Below are 17258 nucleotides of genomic sequence, written 5' to 3'. Positions count from 1 at the left end.
TTAATTTAAATGGTAACAGGTCTATATTGTCCTATTATTCTAATTATTGATTCAACACAAGAAATTCACAGGCAATAAATGAATTTGAGAAGTGCTTGTTTGGTCTTAACACAGTCTGGTCTTGATTTCGGTTTAGGTGGTCTTGACCTACAGCACTTGTGGCTCAACTATCTGAAATTAAAGTCTGGACTGAAGTACTATGATTACTATAAAATAAGCTAAACAGAGGTATAAAAAAGAAATGACAAAAGCAAAACTACTTTAAAATGAAAACCGCAAATATAAAGATACCGGATCATTCAAATGATCTATAAATAATGCAAATACTATTTATAATAAAAAATATACTTAAATTATAGAAAATATTATTAAAATATTCAAAAATGTACAAAGTTCATTAAATTCATTTTATGGTGACTATGACGGTACTTTTAAATTATGGTCTGCGGTTATTATAAAGTTAAAAGTCGGAAGAACAAGAGCGGAATGACGACCTTTGTGCTGTGTGACGTAAATATTAATTTGTCATTTTAGATATGATATCTTGTTTTGCCTTATCTAAACTTTCACATCTTAATGTGTGATGTGTCACTTTAGGACAAATTCCGGATATTAGACGACACTGATACTGATTCATTCGATTTTATCCAATGAGCTCGTGCTGTGGATAAATGGCTTGCTATTGGCCAATCAGATAGATGGCCTTGTACTAGGAGGCGGGACTTTGAGTCCATACTGAGCAAGCGGAGGCGTTACCACTTCCTTTCTGAGTGAGTTAGCGGACGCGACGTGTGGAGTGGAGAGAAGTGTTTTTAGTTCGTTTACAACCTGTAACCATGGCCCCCAGCACGCAAACGGACGACACCGTCTCCAGTGTAAGGAAAGGCATTCGAGCCATTCTGCTTGGGCCGCCCGGAGCGGGTAAGGGCACGCAGGTGAGAGCTTGTGCGAAGGGCCGCGTGGCTCATTCTGATTTAGCTGTCCGACAGCAGAGGGACAGCGAGGACTGAGTAGTAAAGGAGTAGTTTATCGTCATTTCCATACCCTCATGTACCGGTATGGATTTTTTTTTTTTTTTTTTTCAATAAAATGATGCAGACAAAATACTAGAATGTTAAATGATAGCTTCGGGCACAATCAACTTTAATTACGTCTTTTTCTTCTGTGCAGTGAAGTATATATAATATACAAGTCATACAGAGTTTGAGAAGAGGACGTCAGAATATACATTTTGGGTTTAAGTGTGTTTAAACAGTCACTGAGTGTTCCTGTATCTTTAACACCTGTTGCCCTGGGCTTTATCAGATGCTTTCTGGCCAGAATATTCATTCACTGCAAATATGGCGTGATTATTTAATATCCATGTCACTCAGTTGAGCTGATGTGTCCTGTTGGGTGACAGTCTAACTCAAAAAAAAAAAAAAGTCTCATCAGTTAACAGATCAGTCAGCTTGGTTTTCATTACTGCTTGCTGTTATTAAGCAATAATTACTGCCCGTTTGGAATGCTATTAAAACTAGGCTTATGAATGTGGTTGCAACAGAATAGTATGGTAATTAGTTTTATAGTTTTGTTCATACAGACACTACCACTGTTTTTTTAAATGAGTCACTTATGCTCAACAAGACTGCATTTATTTGCTCATAAATACAGTAAAATAGTGAAATATACTTGTGTATAATTTATAATACTATTGTGGAATATTATTACAGTTCTGACTGTAACTGTTTTCTATTTTAATATCTTTTAACGTGTAATTTATTCCTGAAATGGAAAAGCTGAATTTTCAGCAACATTGCTCCAGCCTTCATTTTCACGTTATCCTTCAGAAATCATTCAGATATATTGATTTGCAGTTTAAAAATCATTTCTTATTATTATCCATGTTAAAAACAGTTGTGCTGCTTAATATTTTTATTTTTAATAGACCTTTTTGTAGCAGTGTAACAGTCTTTACTGTCACATTTGATCAATGTTATTGTATACTTGCTGAAAAAACGGTTAATTTATATATTTACATCTTTTTTTTTCATTTTGAATGGCTGTTTTTAGTTTTATTTGTCTATTTCAAGACAAATGTTGCACACAAATATTTAATTGTTCCTCTTGATGGGTTGTTAGACGAACAAGCATTTAGCTTTCCTTATATTTCAAGTGTATTTTATGTAATGTGTGAATTGATTTCTAGGTTAATTCCATAATATGTTTCATTTCGGGCCTTCACAGGCACCCAGGCTTGCAGAGAAGTACTGTGTGTGTCATTTAGCCACTGGGGACATGCTGAGGGCCATGGTGGCATCTGGCTCAGAGCTCGGTCAGCGGCTTAAAGAAACCATGGATGCCGGCAAACTGGTAAAATGAATAGATGTTTGAGTTTTATATACATTATAATATTTGTTCCTCCACAATGTGTGTTTTTGGTTTGAGGGATAAAGTCCTGATTCCTTGTTTTGTCCTCTTTCCTTCAGGTGAGTGATGAGATGGTGGTGGAGCTCATTGACAACAACCTGGACACGCCTGCATGCAAGAATGGCTTCCTGCTGGACGGTTTCCCCCGCACCGTCAAGCAAGCAGAAATGGTGAGGACTTCTGTGAACAACTGACCCTCCATGTGTGTCTATGATACATCTGTCATTTTTAATAATAAAAGAGTGCTGAATCACAAGAATGCATCTGTCAACCTCTCTCGTTCTCATTTCTAGCTGGATGGCCTCTTGGAGAAGCGTGAGGAGAAACTGGACTCTGTGGTTGAATTCTCTGTTGATGACTCTCTGCTAGTGCGCAGGATCTGTGGGAGGTATAAAGATGAAGGGTCCTGTAAATCTAAAGTATTGTGTAGTAGCCTGCTACCACTAATGCTTTCTAATAGCTCCGTTTCATTTAATGATTAAGGAAGATACTGAAAAGATGTCGCACTCATTTCTGGAATAAGAGAAGACATGTTTTTAGTTAGGGCATAGTAGCTATCAAACTCTTTTATTTCTGTTATCTTTAATAGAGGTGGTGGCAGGGAAGTTTTCCTCGAGTGGTTTTGATTGCCGTTTGAAATGGAAGTGTACCTCCTTACTTCGTCCTTGCTTTTAATTGTAAAGTATGACAGTGAGACTCTTGTTTAAATGTAACAAACAGTATTGGACAAAATACACACACACTGTAGTTGAGTTAAATGTACAAGAACCTAATAATGTATAATTCCTTTAAAAGTATAAAAGTCCTCATTTTCAATTGTACTTAATGAAAAGTATAAAATTACTTCTTTTTTTTTTTAAGTGAGCCATGATTATTTATTCTAGCCTGCACTAGACAGATTAGTCAGCACTAATAAGAAAGATTAGGGCAGACATTTATTATTTATTGATCTGAAAATAAGCTTTTTTAAAAAAAAAATAAAAATACTATACAGTGTAAAAACATTACATTTAAATATAATAAAATATCAGTGTGAGTTACACAAATGTATGGAGCTATGTAGTATTTTATAATTAGGGAAAATTTAATTTGTGCAAATATATGCAATAAATAGTATAAAAAAATACAGTGCACCGACATCACATATGGGAAAAAAGTGTTCACATTTTAAGAGGAACGCTATGCAAATGATTTAGTTTCATACCATTTGAAACTGCTACATCAGCGGGGAAGATGTGTGGGCATTATTATTAGCATTATTTTCCATCATTTTCAGCAGCTGTTACTGCAGTCATCAGTGTCTCATATTCCTTTATATGCTAATTTGCTTTTCAAGAAAACTTTTGTTATTATTATTATTGCATTCAAGTCCACATTCAAGCATCTGAATAGCCTGTCATAACTCTATATGATTTTAATTCACAATAAACAATACTTAGTTTTGGCTAAAGTAACGCCACTCGGAGAATGAGGAACGATATGTTTTATGAAATATAGTGGAGTAAAAAGTATGATTTTATGCTTTGAAATGTAGTAAAGTAAAAGTACAGATACCTGGAAATGTGCTCGGTATCAAAATAAATATAGTTTGCTGCTGTCCACCACTGAACAGAATTAATTTAATTCCTCAGACTCATTCACCAGCCCAGCGGCCGATCTTACCATGAAGAGTTCAGCCCTCCCAAAGAGCCAATGAAGGATGATGTGAGAAACAAAAACTGTATCATTCTTATTAGCAGGACAGCTATGAGCGGTGTCATAAAGACTTGGTCTGATCCATAAATCCACAGGTAACCGGAGAGCCTCTTATTCGCCGCAGTGATGACAACGAGACCACCCTGCGCTCCCGACTAGAGTCCTATCACAAGCAGACGGCTCCTCTCGTGCACTACTACAGCGACCGCGGCCTGCACACTGCTGTTGATGCTTCTCAGTCCCCCGACCTCGTCTTTGCCTCCATCCTTGCTGCCTTCTCTGCTGCTACCTGTAAAGATCTGGTTTATTTTGTCTGAATCATCTCTACATCCACTCTTTTCTTGTATGCATCATAAACCCTGTTTGATTCCATTCATGTTTTGTGTTTATGTCTTCGTGAGTGTCTTTAGACATGATTTTGATACATCTGCTGCCTGTTGTACAATGGGTAACAGAACTCTTTTGACAAAAAAGCTTGTGAAATATTAAATGCTGATTGGCGAACCCAAGCTAATTGTAATGGCTGATTGATTGAAATCCTATAGAAGATTTCATACGAATTAATTTGTTTATAAGCATCTATATAATGAAAGCATGTTTTGCTCTAACCAGACACCTGTAAAAAGGTATGGTTATGTTATTTGCACTAGTTCACTCTTTCCACAGTGAAATGTGATCATTCTCAAGACTTTTTTGTGGATCTTGTAGTAATGCATGATATCCAGTAGAGGTCATGTGAATGCTTGGTTTAATTGTTGAATGGAAAAAGCTTTTTATTATTAATTTCTTTATTAGCTAATATTTATTATTTCATGTTCTGAGTTGAGTCATTAATTTACTTGTGGACTCTCTTTTTTTTTTCTTTTTTCTGCAGCTGTATGAAATCCAGTTTCTCCCATCCAGGTTGATCCAGATGTGAAAATAATGGATGGGAGAAAGGGAGGAGCTGGAAGTGTCTCAGATGTTTATTTTGATCATGCCATGTAGTGAATGTGTTTTGGAAGAACACTGATTTAACTGAAACCCAGTTGATTACCTCCAATAAACGTGGAAGACTATTTTCTACTATCTTACATGAAGAGATTGATTCTTTGTGTTCCTGTATTACTGTCGCAGTGCTGGATTTTACATCTTCATCCTAATTTGGTTTAAATTGAAAACACTTTCAGAAGTTTGTGAGACAAAAATAAAATGATAATAATTGAGAGCAAAAAAAAAAAAAAAGGGAAGTGATTTTTTTTTGTGGATCCGCTGAACAGGGTGACGTGTTTTACAGGGTTCCCCTGGTCAAAGACATCAGAGACCGGTCAGGGAATTTTGAAATTGGTTTTTCCAAATCTAGAAATGTCATGGAAATTTCTATAAACATTTGTTTCCTCGTTATGCTCTGATTTAAAATGTTTAATCAGTAGTACTTGATAGTGCTTTTAAGCAGTTTGACATGGCTTAAACTAAACCAGGATTAGGCCGTAGTTCAATTAGGACATTGAAGTAATTTTTATTAAAATAGTTTCTTTCAGTTAAAACAGTTCAGACTTAGACTTTAGTCTGGGACTAAGTTTAAGCCTCGTCTGTAAAACCGGGGACAAGTGTTTTAAATCAGTGATTCTAAACCTTTTTGAGCTCCAAGGGCCCCCTTTGTCCAAGAAAATGATTAGGCCTTCCTATGTAATAGGTTAAAAAGTTTCTGTGGTTGAAATAATAAACTAAAAATAATGTAAGTTTAATGTTGTACATCTTTTTTCTTTTTAGTGTTTCTAGCAATTTAAAATAAGAATACATTGTGCATTTAAATAATTTTGGACCCCAGTCCCACTGTTTTACATCACCTTATTTAAGTTATTTCCCGTGTTTGTCACTTAACTGTAGTAATGTTTACTTTAAATGTTTTGAATATTCATTCGAAGGACGTGTCTATTAAACAAAACTTTGTTCCTGGCAATGAGTCGCGCTTTCATTTCCGTTTCGAGGTGATGTCAGTGGGCGGGGTTTCCGACTCGGTGACGTGAATGGAAAAGAGACTCAAGCAGCGGACATCATCACAGCAGTATCGAGTAACGCTACAGGGCAGGACAGAGGCCTGACATCTTTTCCTCAGACTGATCCTCGGGAGTGCAGTAGCGGACCCCTCTAGAGTAAGATTACTCAGATTTACAGGACAGTCGTTTGAGTGTACACGGTGTAACGTTTCAATAGCACCGAAGCTCACTGCGTTCCGCCCTATTCTGCTTCACCTGCTCTCAGTTCTATCAGATCCATCTGTACGGTAAGTGCCCAACTGATCTGTCGTCATGCTAACGCTTCTGTCTCGTGAGCGTCTATGATTTAAAAATACAGTAATGTTGTCAAGAGTGTTCTGATATTATTGTGTGACAGTTCATATCACAGTGGACCTAATCAACACTGTTTTGTTTGTTTTACTGTAGTCCGTTTTATAAGGGCAGCTAATAAACTACCTCGTTTGTGTACATTGCTGATTTAGTTATGTTTCAGTAGTTAAGCTTAAAGAAGACTTGACACAAGCTAATATTTAACAGTTTAAGGACAGTTTAGAGAGTGTGTGTGTGTGTGTACAGGTTTTTCTACACTGGTGGGGACAAATGCATGAATACACACCAACTCACTGTGATAGATAAGAGAGATACAAAAGCTTATAAACCATACAGAATGATTTTTATTTGTGTGTGTGTGTGTGTGGGTGGGTGTTGGTGAATGTAAAAATGCAGAAAGTGTCCTGTGAGGGGTAGATTTAGGTGCAGGGTTGGTGTAGGGCAATAAAATACAGTTTGTACAGTATAAAAATCATTATGCCAGAAAGCATCTATCTATCTATCTATCTATCTATCTATCTATCTATCTATCTATCTATCTATCTATCTATCAGCTATTTTTTACTTTGCTAATTTAGTTATTTTTAATAGTTAGACTTATGCTTAAATTAAAATTTAGAAAGAAAGCTCTGTGTGTGTGTGGGGGGGTGTATGTATATATATATATATATATATATATATATATATATATATATATATATATCTCAGCAGTTATGCTTAAACTAGGCAGATGCTCAGAAAAGCTAAGATTGATCTTATTTATTTATTTATTTTAAATTCCCTCAGCAGCTTTAAATGTAGACGTCTGGACATCTAGTCACCTCTTGCATGTGTACATAACTTGTCCGTTTTTGTGAATTGGGATTCTTGTCTTGCTGGCCAGCTTTGTTGACTCTGGCTGAGGCCCGGCCTGCCTTTTGAGGCGATTCTTCCTCAAAAACACCATACTAAATATAGAGTGTGCTGGTTCATCATGAACTTTACAGTATTTCATGAATTCATTGTAACTTTTAATTGTGTTAGACGTTTGGGCAACACTTCTAGTGTAAGAAAGGAATGCACAGAATGAGTCTGGTTTCACTTCTTCTTTTGTGTCACCAAGCATACGGTTAATTCCAGTCTTTCTTGTCTTTTTATTTTTAATTTTGGGCTATCCAATTTACCATAAACCACCATGTGACTGTTAATAACTGATACAATCGAGATCATAGTTTCTCAAGAACCCGTAGCTGTTTTTCTCTTGTACCAGCCTCATTCACTGTAGTAGCTGAGTGTGAGTGTGGCATGTACTGGTGTTAGTCATGTTTTGTATCGAGGACTGTTAGTGAGTCTTCGTACAGTCAGTGCATGAGACATGATACGAGATTTTGACTCCTGTGAGCATACGATGAAGAATGAGGTTAGCTGGAGAAGCCTGGTTAAACACAGCCACCTGCTCGGCACAGACTTTCGCACAGATTAAAGAGATTTCATTATCACAGCTCATCTAATGGGTTAGTTAGACGTCTGCCAGTACTTCCTGCCCTCCCCGTCACCATGGAGAGGTTAAACTGTGTACGTGTCGACAGAATACTGACAGTTCTTTAAGTCTAACCAAATCTTCTGGTATGGATTAGTTTAAAAATCGATCACAATTACATTATTTACAATTGTATCAGTCCAAACCACTATTTATATACTGTTATAGTATTTTTTAATAATATTTTTTATAAGCTTTTATTATTATTATTATTTTTACATTTTTAATTCTAGTTTTAGTAATGTTATTCTTTTTGATATGTCATTTTCATTAAGGTTTTGTTTCTAATTCGCTTAAATGTATTTTTATTTCAGTTTGCAGGTTTAGTAATTTTAGCGCTTCAACTTCAACTTAATATATTTCAGTTCATTTCCAACATTTTTGTTCATTTATTAGGAGTGAGTTTTTCATCTAATATTTATATTTTATATTATTTTAGCTGTATTTCAACTAACAAAGATGATTTTTTATATTTAGTTGCTGAAAAGTTCTGTGGGACCAATAAAGGAGATATTCTGAAGAATGTGCTGGTCACTATTTTTAATGTGTGTGAATCGTTCTATTGAGTCAGAACCAACTGATTCTTGAGATTATCAGGGAAGTCTGGTTCCTAGAACGAACCTGTCATATGTTTTCAGAAGACCAGAAATATTGCTTACAAGCCATTTGAACTACTTTTATAATACTTTTGAGAAATGTCCTCTTTTTTTGTCCCACAATAGAAAGAAAATCAAATATGTTTGGAACTAGAGGATGAGTAAATAAAAACTATTTCGTTTTTGTGGGTGAAGTTAATACTGTTGAATTGAAATCAACAATACTCTGAACCTACTTTGTGTAAAATGAGAAAGTTGCAGATGGAAAACAAGACAGCAGGACACATGCAGGCTTTGCTTAGAACAGTAAGCCTCAGTGGATCTTCAGGTTGGTTATGTAATGGCTAGAGATCCAGTAGCCCACCTGTACACCAGCTGGTCCATGTGACCGATGTGTGTGTGTGTCCATGTGTGTGAGCTACAGACAAACTGAGCCGTGTTCTGGGGCTGTAGGATGATATGAAAGTGCTGAGGTGTGGTTTCAGGGTCTGTCGCGGGCGGAAGTGTCAGTCTCACCCTCTTATCTCTCATGGTAATGATGGGTTGTGCACATGTGCAGTGAAGCATTGACCACAGGCCAAACTTTTGCACAGTTATTTTCTGTACTTACTTTTCTTTCAGTGCTCTCTCTGTTGATGTTGAATTATATATAGCATCTGTCTTTGTGTGAATTGTGTTGTGTCCTCATTCTCTGCCGTATTCTCATAATAACCCAAGAGTTTGCAAGCCCATGCTGATTTGTAGCCTGCATGGTTCATTTGTGGTTTCTGATAATTAATCTTCTGAATGCCTCTGTGACGTCTTGATAAATGGTCTGGAAAAAAAACACAATTCATTCTGAAACAAAACTTTGCAGTGAGAGATCACGAAACTAATATTCCAGCTCGTTTTAAGGGATGTCGCAGTTATCTTACAGTAAGTGTCTGTAGTAAGGATCTGCTTTCATTATGCAAAATGAAAAAAACCTAAAGCAAATATGAAAAATAAAAAATATAATTATATAAAATACAAAAATAAACCACAATATTACCTGCTAAATACCATAGTTATTGTTATTCATCTAAAATTTTCAAATTCATCTAGAAGTGTATATATAGTAAACAACTTTTGTCATAACAAATTCTATTATCAACACACTAATTTGATTATAAGTATTAAATGATCACATTTGAGTTGAATTATAATTGAGTATTAGTGATGATTTATTATTACGGTATTTAGTCTATGTCCTGTTGTAAATAAAAACGGGTGAGAACCGGTTTTTATACAGTCTATGGTAAGAACGTGTTCTCACACCTATGAACCACAAAACAAACCAAAAAAATCCCAGACCAATATAGAATTTCCCTTTCTCCATGATCGTCTTCTGTCTGATGTTTTCTCTCGTGTGGCTGTCGGTAGTAATAAAACCAATGAGAACTAAACCAAACTTGCGGTAACTGACATCCATGCTGTGTTCCCGTTTTCGAAGGTTTGAATACATTAACTTGTGGCTAAATGGAAAAAGCAGGCTGCGATAATTACCAGCTGCAGCGGTGTAAGCAGAAAACAGCTTCTTGTGAACTGACACATCATTCAGAGCTGATAAATAATGGAGCAACTTCTGTTGAACAACAAACGCAGATTTGAGCGGCCATTCATAACTATACAAGTGACGTGTCTTGGGAGTTCTATGTTCTTTGCTATAACACACACACACACACACACACACACACAGCGGGTTCTGCTTTGTAAACTTTCTATCTGGTGCCAAGATGTGGCAAGATTTTCCAGAAACCGCTTTTGTTGTGGATCTTGCATCCCTCACACACACACTAAACCTCAGAGAGCACAGATGGTAATTATGTGTCATTGGTTGCATTAGTAGAGGCTGCCGAAGTGCAATGGAGGGATATTACCATCTCCGCCCCAAGTTATTTATATATATACATATATATATATACATATATATATATATATATATATATATATATATTGTTGCATGCTCCTGTCATAATGGGTCAAGATATCAGGACACAGTGGCTAAGAGCAATGCGAAAGTACTCTGTGTGTGGAAAAGTGGGTCATACTGACTGCGGTCACTGCGTACCTTGCAGATCCATGGACGCCAGCAGAGAAAGCTTTAGTTTACTATGCTTTATGCTGTGACTCTCTTGCTCAGATACAGTGCCAACTAGGAAAAAAGTGCAGTTATAATGTTTTTAAATATATATATATATATATATATATATATATATATATATATATAATATTAACATAGCAATACCATGTTGTTGTTTTTTGAAACACCCTGTCATAATAAACACCATTGCACATAAATAAGTTAATATTAACATTGTTTATTATTACAGGTGTATTCATGATTATCATAATTATGAGATTCTGACTCTTTGTTTAACTCGTAATTACAAGTTGTACTGAATTTTCTGAAAACTCTGGCTTGAACACTACAGTATCATATGGAAACACTCGAGATGGCTGTGGCTTCTAATGTAGGAAAGTAGATTATCATTATATTTCTGTTTTAGTAATGCAAGATTATTCTAAAAAATAAATGAAAGCCATTCAGTATAGATACAAAACAACATACAAAAATGTTATGTATAAATAGCACAGAGCTGAATAACAAATGTCCTGCTAAATATTAATAAGGCATGTACATAATTATTACAGTGACTTTTTTATTTTTTATTTTTTTTATTGATTGCTCCGATAATAGAAATTGCACTGAATAATTTGTTAATAGTGTTGCTGTAGAAATGTATAATTCCAAGTCCGTGGATGTGAAGACCAAGTTATTACAGACTGTAATTATGATGCACCTTGTTTGTGGTATAGACATCATGTTGTTTATTTGTTCAAAATTATTTGAAGATATATTTCAAAATGTTCTCATACATTGACAACTGAATAGACCTCTTCTAAAAGTAAAAAAAAAAAAAAAGTCAGATTTATAGACCTGTCCTGATATCATAATCAAGACAAAATAATGAAGTTACAGAAAATTAAACCACCGTAATGTATTATTTTATACATAAATATTTGCAACAAAAAAAAAACTAAACAAAATGCTTCACTGAATAATAAATGGATATTTGAATGTATTCAAGTTTTGACAGCTTTACACTAGCATGGTGGTCTCTTCCCCTTCCCCCTCGCACAAGTAAACGGATTTGTGCTACGCATGCATTAGTCCAGGGGTCATCGGAGCAGAAAACCAGGACACATCAGTCTTAGATGAGTTTGTGTAGCTCATGTATATGTGGTGCTGGTGTTTTTTGAGTAGGAATATGTGCCAAAGAGCTTGACAGATTAGACTGGCCTACAGAACCACTTCCTCTGCTTCAGTAAGGCATTTGCTTACAATATTGATGTCCCTCTCACTTCTAAAGAAATGAACAGAGTCTGGTGGAAGCATGCACTCATGCGTTATGTGATGTACGGTGTTAATATCTGCTGGGTGTGTATATGTGTTCGTAAGGGCCAGAGTCAGTGTGAGGGTCCTGCTTGCCGGGTTCATAGCGGGAATCTCCATGGCAACTGCACTAGCAGCGCAGTGTGAAGTGGAGAGGGAGCGCTCGAGTGTGTGAGAGGGTGTCATCTACAGTCAGACAAAGACACAAATCCGACACAAAATGGAAGGATAGAAAATGTGATAAGAGAAATCAGTTTCTAACAGATTCAAGTGACCGAATCAATGACTCCTGGTTTTCAAACGGCTGCTAAGTGGTTTGTGTCAGTCACTTCAAGAGTCAGTCACTCAGAGGTGCAATGAAGAGTTAACTGTGAAATGAAAAGAGATTGAGAATAAGAGAAGGGAGGAGTGTGTGTACGGAGCATGCTCCTCCTGCAGGCTGTCTGTGCGCTGTGCTAACTTCCTGTGCTATCTATCTTTCTTAACAGACCGGCCGATTCAGAAGAAGAGAACAGCGAACTGGAGCACACACATCTCGGCTCCGCAAGCAAGAGAATTCAGCGGAGGCAACAGAGAACGAGTCCTCGGAGAGGAATACGTTATCTTGAACCAGATTCATTTTTTACTAATAACTTGGATATCCTCGTTGTCTTTAAATACCCCTGTGTTTAATTGACAGTATCTGTCAGTTTTGGGGTACAACAATTTGTTTTTGTTTCCTGGTTTCTTTTCTTTTTCTGTTCACGTGAAGATCGTTGGAGTGGAAGGACTTTCTTTTCCCCATCCTTTTGCCTTTTGGCTCAGTCTAGTTATCTTTCCGTTTATTGTTTAAACACGAAGCCCTTTTATAGTTAAGAGGAAGAAATTACCTCATAAATTGAATTTTCCCTATGGGAGAAGTAACGGGAATTTGTTGAGACCTTGACAAACACTCTTTTGTGTACCGGGAGTGTCCGTGTCCTTGAGGTTTGGAGCCTCGTTGAAATCATTCGGAGACGCTTCACACAAACTCCTCTAACCCAAAACCCGCTGACCTCTCGCAAGGACTCAAGTAGGGGGACATTACAAGATTGTTTTTGGGAAATGGGATCTGAAAAGGACTCTGAATCCACCCACTCCTCGGTTAGTGGCATTCCCAATCCGAAATGCCGTGGGCCAGGCAAGAAGCAAGGAAGGATCTCTTTTCATAGTCTATTCTATGGCAAACGGGGATCCAGGGCGAACAAGGCTAATGTGGGAGCTCCCCTTGCACAACAACTCCAGCAACAGCAGCTTCTCCAGCCCCCCACACCCACCAATGTTTCATCAGACTCCTCAACGGCAGACTCGGCTGAACCTTTGTCCACCAGCCAGGCCTCTTTGGGAGGTCAGGAACTCCTAGAGTGTCCCCTGTGCCTGGTGCGGCAACCTGCGGAGCAGCTTCCTGAGCTCCAGGGATGCAGCCACCGGTCGTGCCTGTGCTGTCTACGGCAGTACTTGCGTATCGAGATCACAGAGAGCCGAGTGCAGCTCAGCTGTCCAGAGTGTGCGGAACGACTTGCCCCAAGGCAGGTGGCCCTCATCCTGGATGATCCCAACCTGATGGAGAAGTATGAAGAGTTCCTGCTGCGCCGCTGCCTGGCATCGGACCCTGATTGCAGATGGTGTCCAGCTCCGGACTGTGGGTAAGACTGGTTTGATGTTAGGGAATTGTACAATGTTTTGAATAGGAAATGTTCCTTTATATTTAAGATAGATGGCCAAAATTATTGAGTTTGCAAGACTCAAATTCCCGTGTGAAGATGTATCACGTTACAACATTCAATGAGGTTCTAGGGAATTGTGGGATGTTGCAACAGCTTTGGGAGGGACACTTCTGTTCCAGTATTATATTCCCCTGTGCACATAGTGAGGTCATTAGTCAGATGATTTACTGAGTAACTGATGTGGGAGAACTTGACTAGCTTAAAGCCCACATCTGAACCCCAGTGAAGATCTTTGGGAGGAAGTGAATCTAATGGTGTAGGTTTGGTTGAATGTTGGTAGGGACATATTTATCTTATTTTATTTAGTCATTTATCAGACGCTTTTATCCAAAGCGACTTACAAATGAGGAAAACATGTTGCAAGGAGGCAGGGGACAAATCTGAGATTATATATATGTATATGTGTGTGTGTATATATATATATATATATATATATATATATATATATATATATATATATATATATATATATATATATATATATAGCTATATATATATATATATATATATATATATATATATATATATATATATAGCTATATATATAGCGATTATTGGACCTTAATCATATTCAAAATGGCTGTTTATTAAATTTCATTTCAGAAAGAGGTCTGGAAATGTATTCAGATTAACATCCCATCATATCATAAGTCTCATTTCCTATTTTCTCTGCAATATAATATTAGAAATGACTGCTGACCTATTGTGTTCCTGATATATGTGGTGACCTCACTATGAATCTTCCCTTTACTTTTAACATTCAAATGTTATCCTGCCCTGTAGTCAGTGGTGGACATGGTCATAAGCGACATAGGGCGTCAATGTTTGGCATGAAGTGCTTCCCTGCATAAAGCTGTCACACTTCATTACTCTCATTTCAGTGCTTTTGGTTCCAGTGAAATCACAGAATGAAAGGCAACCTAATCTGCTACTGAAATCCATAAGCATCTATTGATATTCAGATGGTACTTTAAATAGTGATGAATCAACAATTCAGCAACCCAAAATATACAGTCATATACATGGCCAAAACAGTTTTGCAGGGCCAAAGTCGATGATGTGTTTTGTGTTTTAGTGTGTGTTTCCTGCACACAATGTGGATGTGCTACAGCAGTGTCGACACACTTCACCGTGACTAAAAATGTATGTTGGAGTAGAAAAATATGAAAGTTATTGAGCTGAAATATTGAGTGGTGGCTCATTGCTGTAGAACTTTACTATGATTGGTTTAATATATCCCCTGAGAACAGCAAACTGAGGTCAGTTACCCAGTTACGCAATTTAATTACGGAAACTTTATTTTTGGTTTCAGTTTTTGGCCAAATGAACACTAGAATTTTGTTTCAGTATTTCAGTAAAAAAATAAAATAAAATAAATATATATATAGCTGCATTGGCAATTTTATCATGAAAAACCATTTAAAAAATAAAAGAATAAAAATTCTCATACTTGTGATCTCTTGCACTGAAGGCAAAAGACCCTCCACTGAGTCACATCAGCTCAGACCCCACTGACAAGCATCCATCGACCAATGAGAATCTCAGAGTTGGCTCCAGCTTTCGGAAAACCAATTTGCCTGTATTCCCTCTTGATTTCAGCATAACACAGCTCTTCCCACACCTTCAACATGGAGCTTACACATTCATATCCATCGAACACTCTACAGTTTAAAGGCATCCTAAAACTGCCTGGATGTTGGTTGAGAGATTTCTAGTTTCTCACCCTACATGCTCTCGTGCGTGATAGAGAGCAAATCCAGCAATGTCCCAACATCTGTTTGAAAACCTTCCCGAGAGGATTGAAGCTGTTAGGAAAGAACCAGCTCTTTATTCAAGCCAATGGTTTTGAAACTAAAATCTCAATGAGGGTGTGGTATTTGGGGCGACCACATACTTTTGACCAAATAGTGTATTAAATGCACTTTATCTATATATTTCCAATCTTTGTCAGATTCAGTAAAAGTAAGAGGCCGTATTTAACAGTTTCTCTTTGTTCTGTGTGCTCCGCCGAGTGTAGGAGGCATTTGGACCGTGTGTAAGGAAAACTTGCGTTCGTGTGGGAAGCCTAGCTTAGCTGATGTGTCATTCTGAGAGAGTGTGATTTCCTTCAGAGGCCTTTTACAACCTGTCCAAGGTTTGTCAGTCATATTGATGTGCCAGTGACCTACATTTAAGAGACCTGATTCTGTCTGCGTCTCTGCATGTTTCAGTCCCTGCCACTTCCTATCAGGCCCACGACCGGAGATAAGGGGCTTTCAGATGGTCTGGGAATTTTTCAAAAAAGGCCCATTAGAGATCACACTATTGGCTATTTGGTTATTTAGTTTCATGAGGTAATTAAATGAAAGTGTGACACTTTTTTTTGCTGTAGGATATGTTAAGGTTCACCAAGGTGGTTGCCTATTTGTGGACTAAGAACTAGGAATCTCCCACCTTAGACGATAAAAACACCTTTGATTTCATAAACACCGAAACAAACCCTTGTTTTGCTGGCGGAAAAGGTTTCCCAGTTGATTTTGCTGTATCATTTCCAGTCCACGGTGCTGCTTATTACCCATAAGCCCTCTGACCAGCCTTGCTTCAGCTTGATTGAAAATCCAGAGCTGCCAATGGTTGAAAGGACCCGCTTGTTTCTCTCTCCATCAGTGATAAGTTGCTAAGGCAACTGAAATGCGGCACAGAGGTAGAGTTGCTATGGGTAACTGAGGCTGGTATTTGATTAAGACAATCATTGGCTACTCACTTGACCGTGTACGCATGCCATGATGTCTTTGTGAGCTTCAAATTAGAGTATTGATTTCATTGTATTTAATCCTAGTGAGCTCTGAGTGTTCTGGTAGATCATAATCATGTGTAATGAGGTCAGTTTCAGCTTGACTCTACATGAAGGGTGTGTGTGTGTGTGTGTGTGTGTGTGTGCCAGTACATGCAGGTAATTGGAAGCTCTTTGTATAGGATGGCTCACTTCTCCATTGGAACTGAGCTGATTAATGAGTTGTCTGGCTGCAGGAGGAATGTTTTCTTCAGAACCTGCTTTAACTTCAGCCAACAGGTCATAACATGTGCTTAAAATTAAGATTGTTTTTGTCACGCTAGTGTTAGACAGGAAAGTTGGGTCAGGTTTTTGTTTTGTTTTATTCGGAGGGCGAAATCAGCTTTTTCTTTCACTGGAAAACCCCACCCACCCATTTGATCTACTAGCAGTGTTTATTTAGCCATAAAATCATTAAAAATGTTTAATTCTTCAGTGATTTCATCTTAAGATTTGTTTTTTAAGATTTCAGAAATAGGCTATGTTTGTTAATAATCTTTGTGCTTACTATGTAGTTGTTCTGAGGTCTGAAGAAGAATTTGGCAGCCAAATCATTTTCTTCGGAAAATAATAAAATGCTGCTGGAATACTTTGAAACTCTCACGGCATGAACATACTGCAATAAATCCTCCTCGTTTTTCATAATGTAGTAATGTCTGTACCTGCTAGTGTTTTCCTTGACTTTAAAAGGAATCTGACATTACAAAGAATCTGAGTAGGGAACACACTGATCCTTG

The 17258-nt window shown here is 37.4% G+C and overlaps 2 protein-coding genes across 4 annotated transcripts in view; both read left to right on the top strand.

Annotated features, from left to right (window-relative positions):
* The first annotated feature begins 779 nt into the window (after positions 1–779).
* On the top strand, positions 780–5183 carry LOC113091602 (adenylate kinase 2, mitochondrial-like). Of its 3 annotated transcripts, XM_026257178.1 has the most exons (8): positions 780–935; positions 2227–2352; positions 2469–2579; positions 2703–2797; positions 4041–4113; positions 4200–4395; positions 4515–4552; positions 4979–5183. In XM_026257178.1, the coding sequence occupies exons 1-8, from the start codon at positions 837–839 to the stop codon at positions 5021–5023; spliced, it is 783 nt and encodes a 260-aa protein (XP_026112963.1). In that variant the 5' UTR covers positions 780–836; the 3' UTR covers positions 5024–5183. The 3 variants fall into 3 exon arrangements, with proteins under 3 accessions (XP_026112963.1, XP_026112965.1, XP_026112964.1); XM_026257180.1 differs by lacking the exon at positions 4515–4552; XM_026257179.1 differs by lacking the exon at positions 4515–4552 and having other exon boundaries at positions 4200–4447.
* A 942-nt stretch (positions 5184–6125) lies between these two features.
* LOC113091601 (E3 ubiquitin-protein ligase RNF19B-like) overlaps positions 6126–17258 on the top strand; it is a 31775-nt gene continuing 20642 nt past the window's right edge. The window contains 2 exon segments of the mRNA XM_026257177.1: positions 6126–6370; positions 12453–13628. Coding sequence (XP_026112962.1) covers positions 13048–13628 — 581 coding nt within the window. The 5' untranslated portion in view covers positions 6126–6370; positions 12453–13047.

Source organism: Carassius auratus, unplaced genomic scaffold (genome assembly GCF_003368295.1).
Source record: "Carassius auratus strain Wakin unplaced genomic scaffold, ASM336829v1 scaf_tig00214237, whole genome shotgun sequence".
Classification (NCBI taxonomy): Eukaryota; Metazoa; Chordata; class Actinopteri; order Cypriniformes; family Cyprinidae; genus Carassius; species Carassius auratus.
The sequence above is the reverse complement of the archived record's forward strand: the minus strand, read 5'-3'. Positions and strand labels throughout refer to the sequence as shown.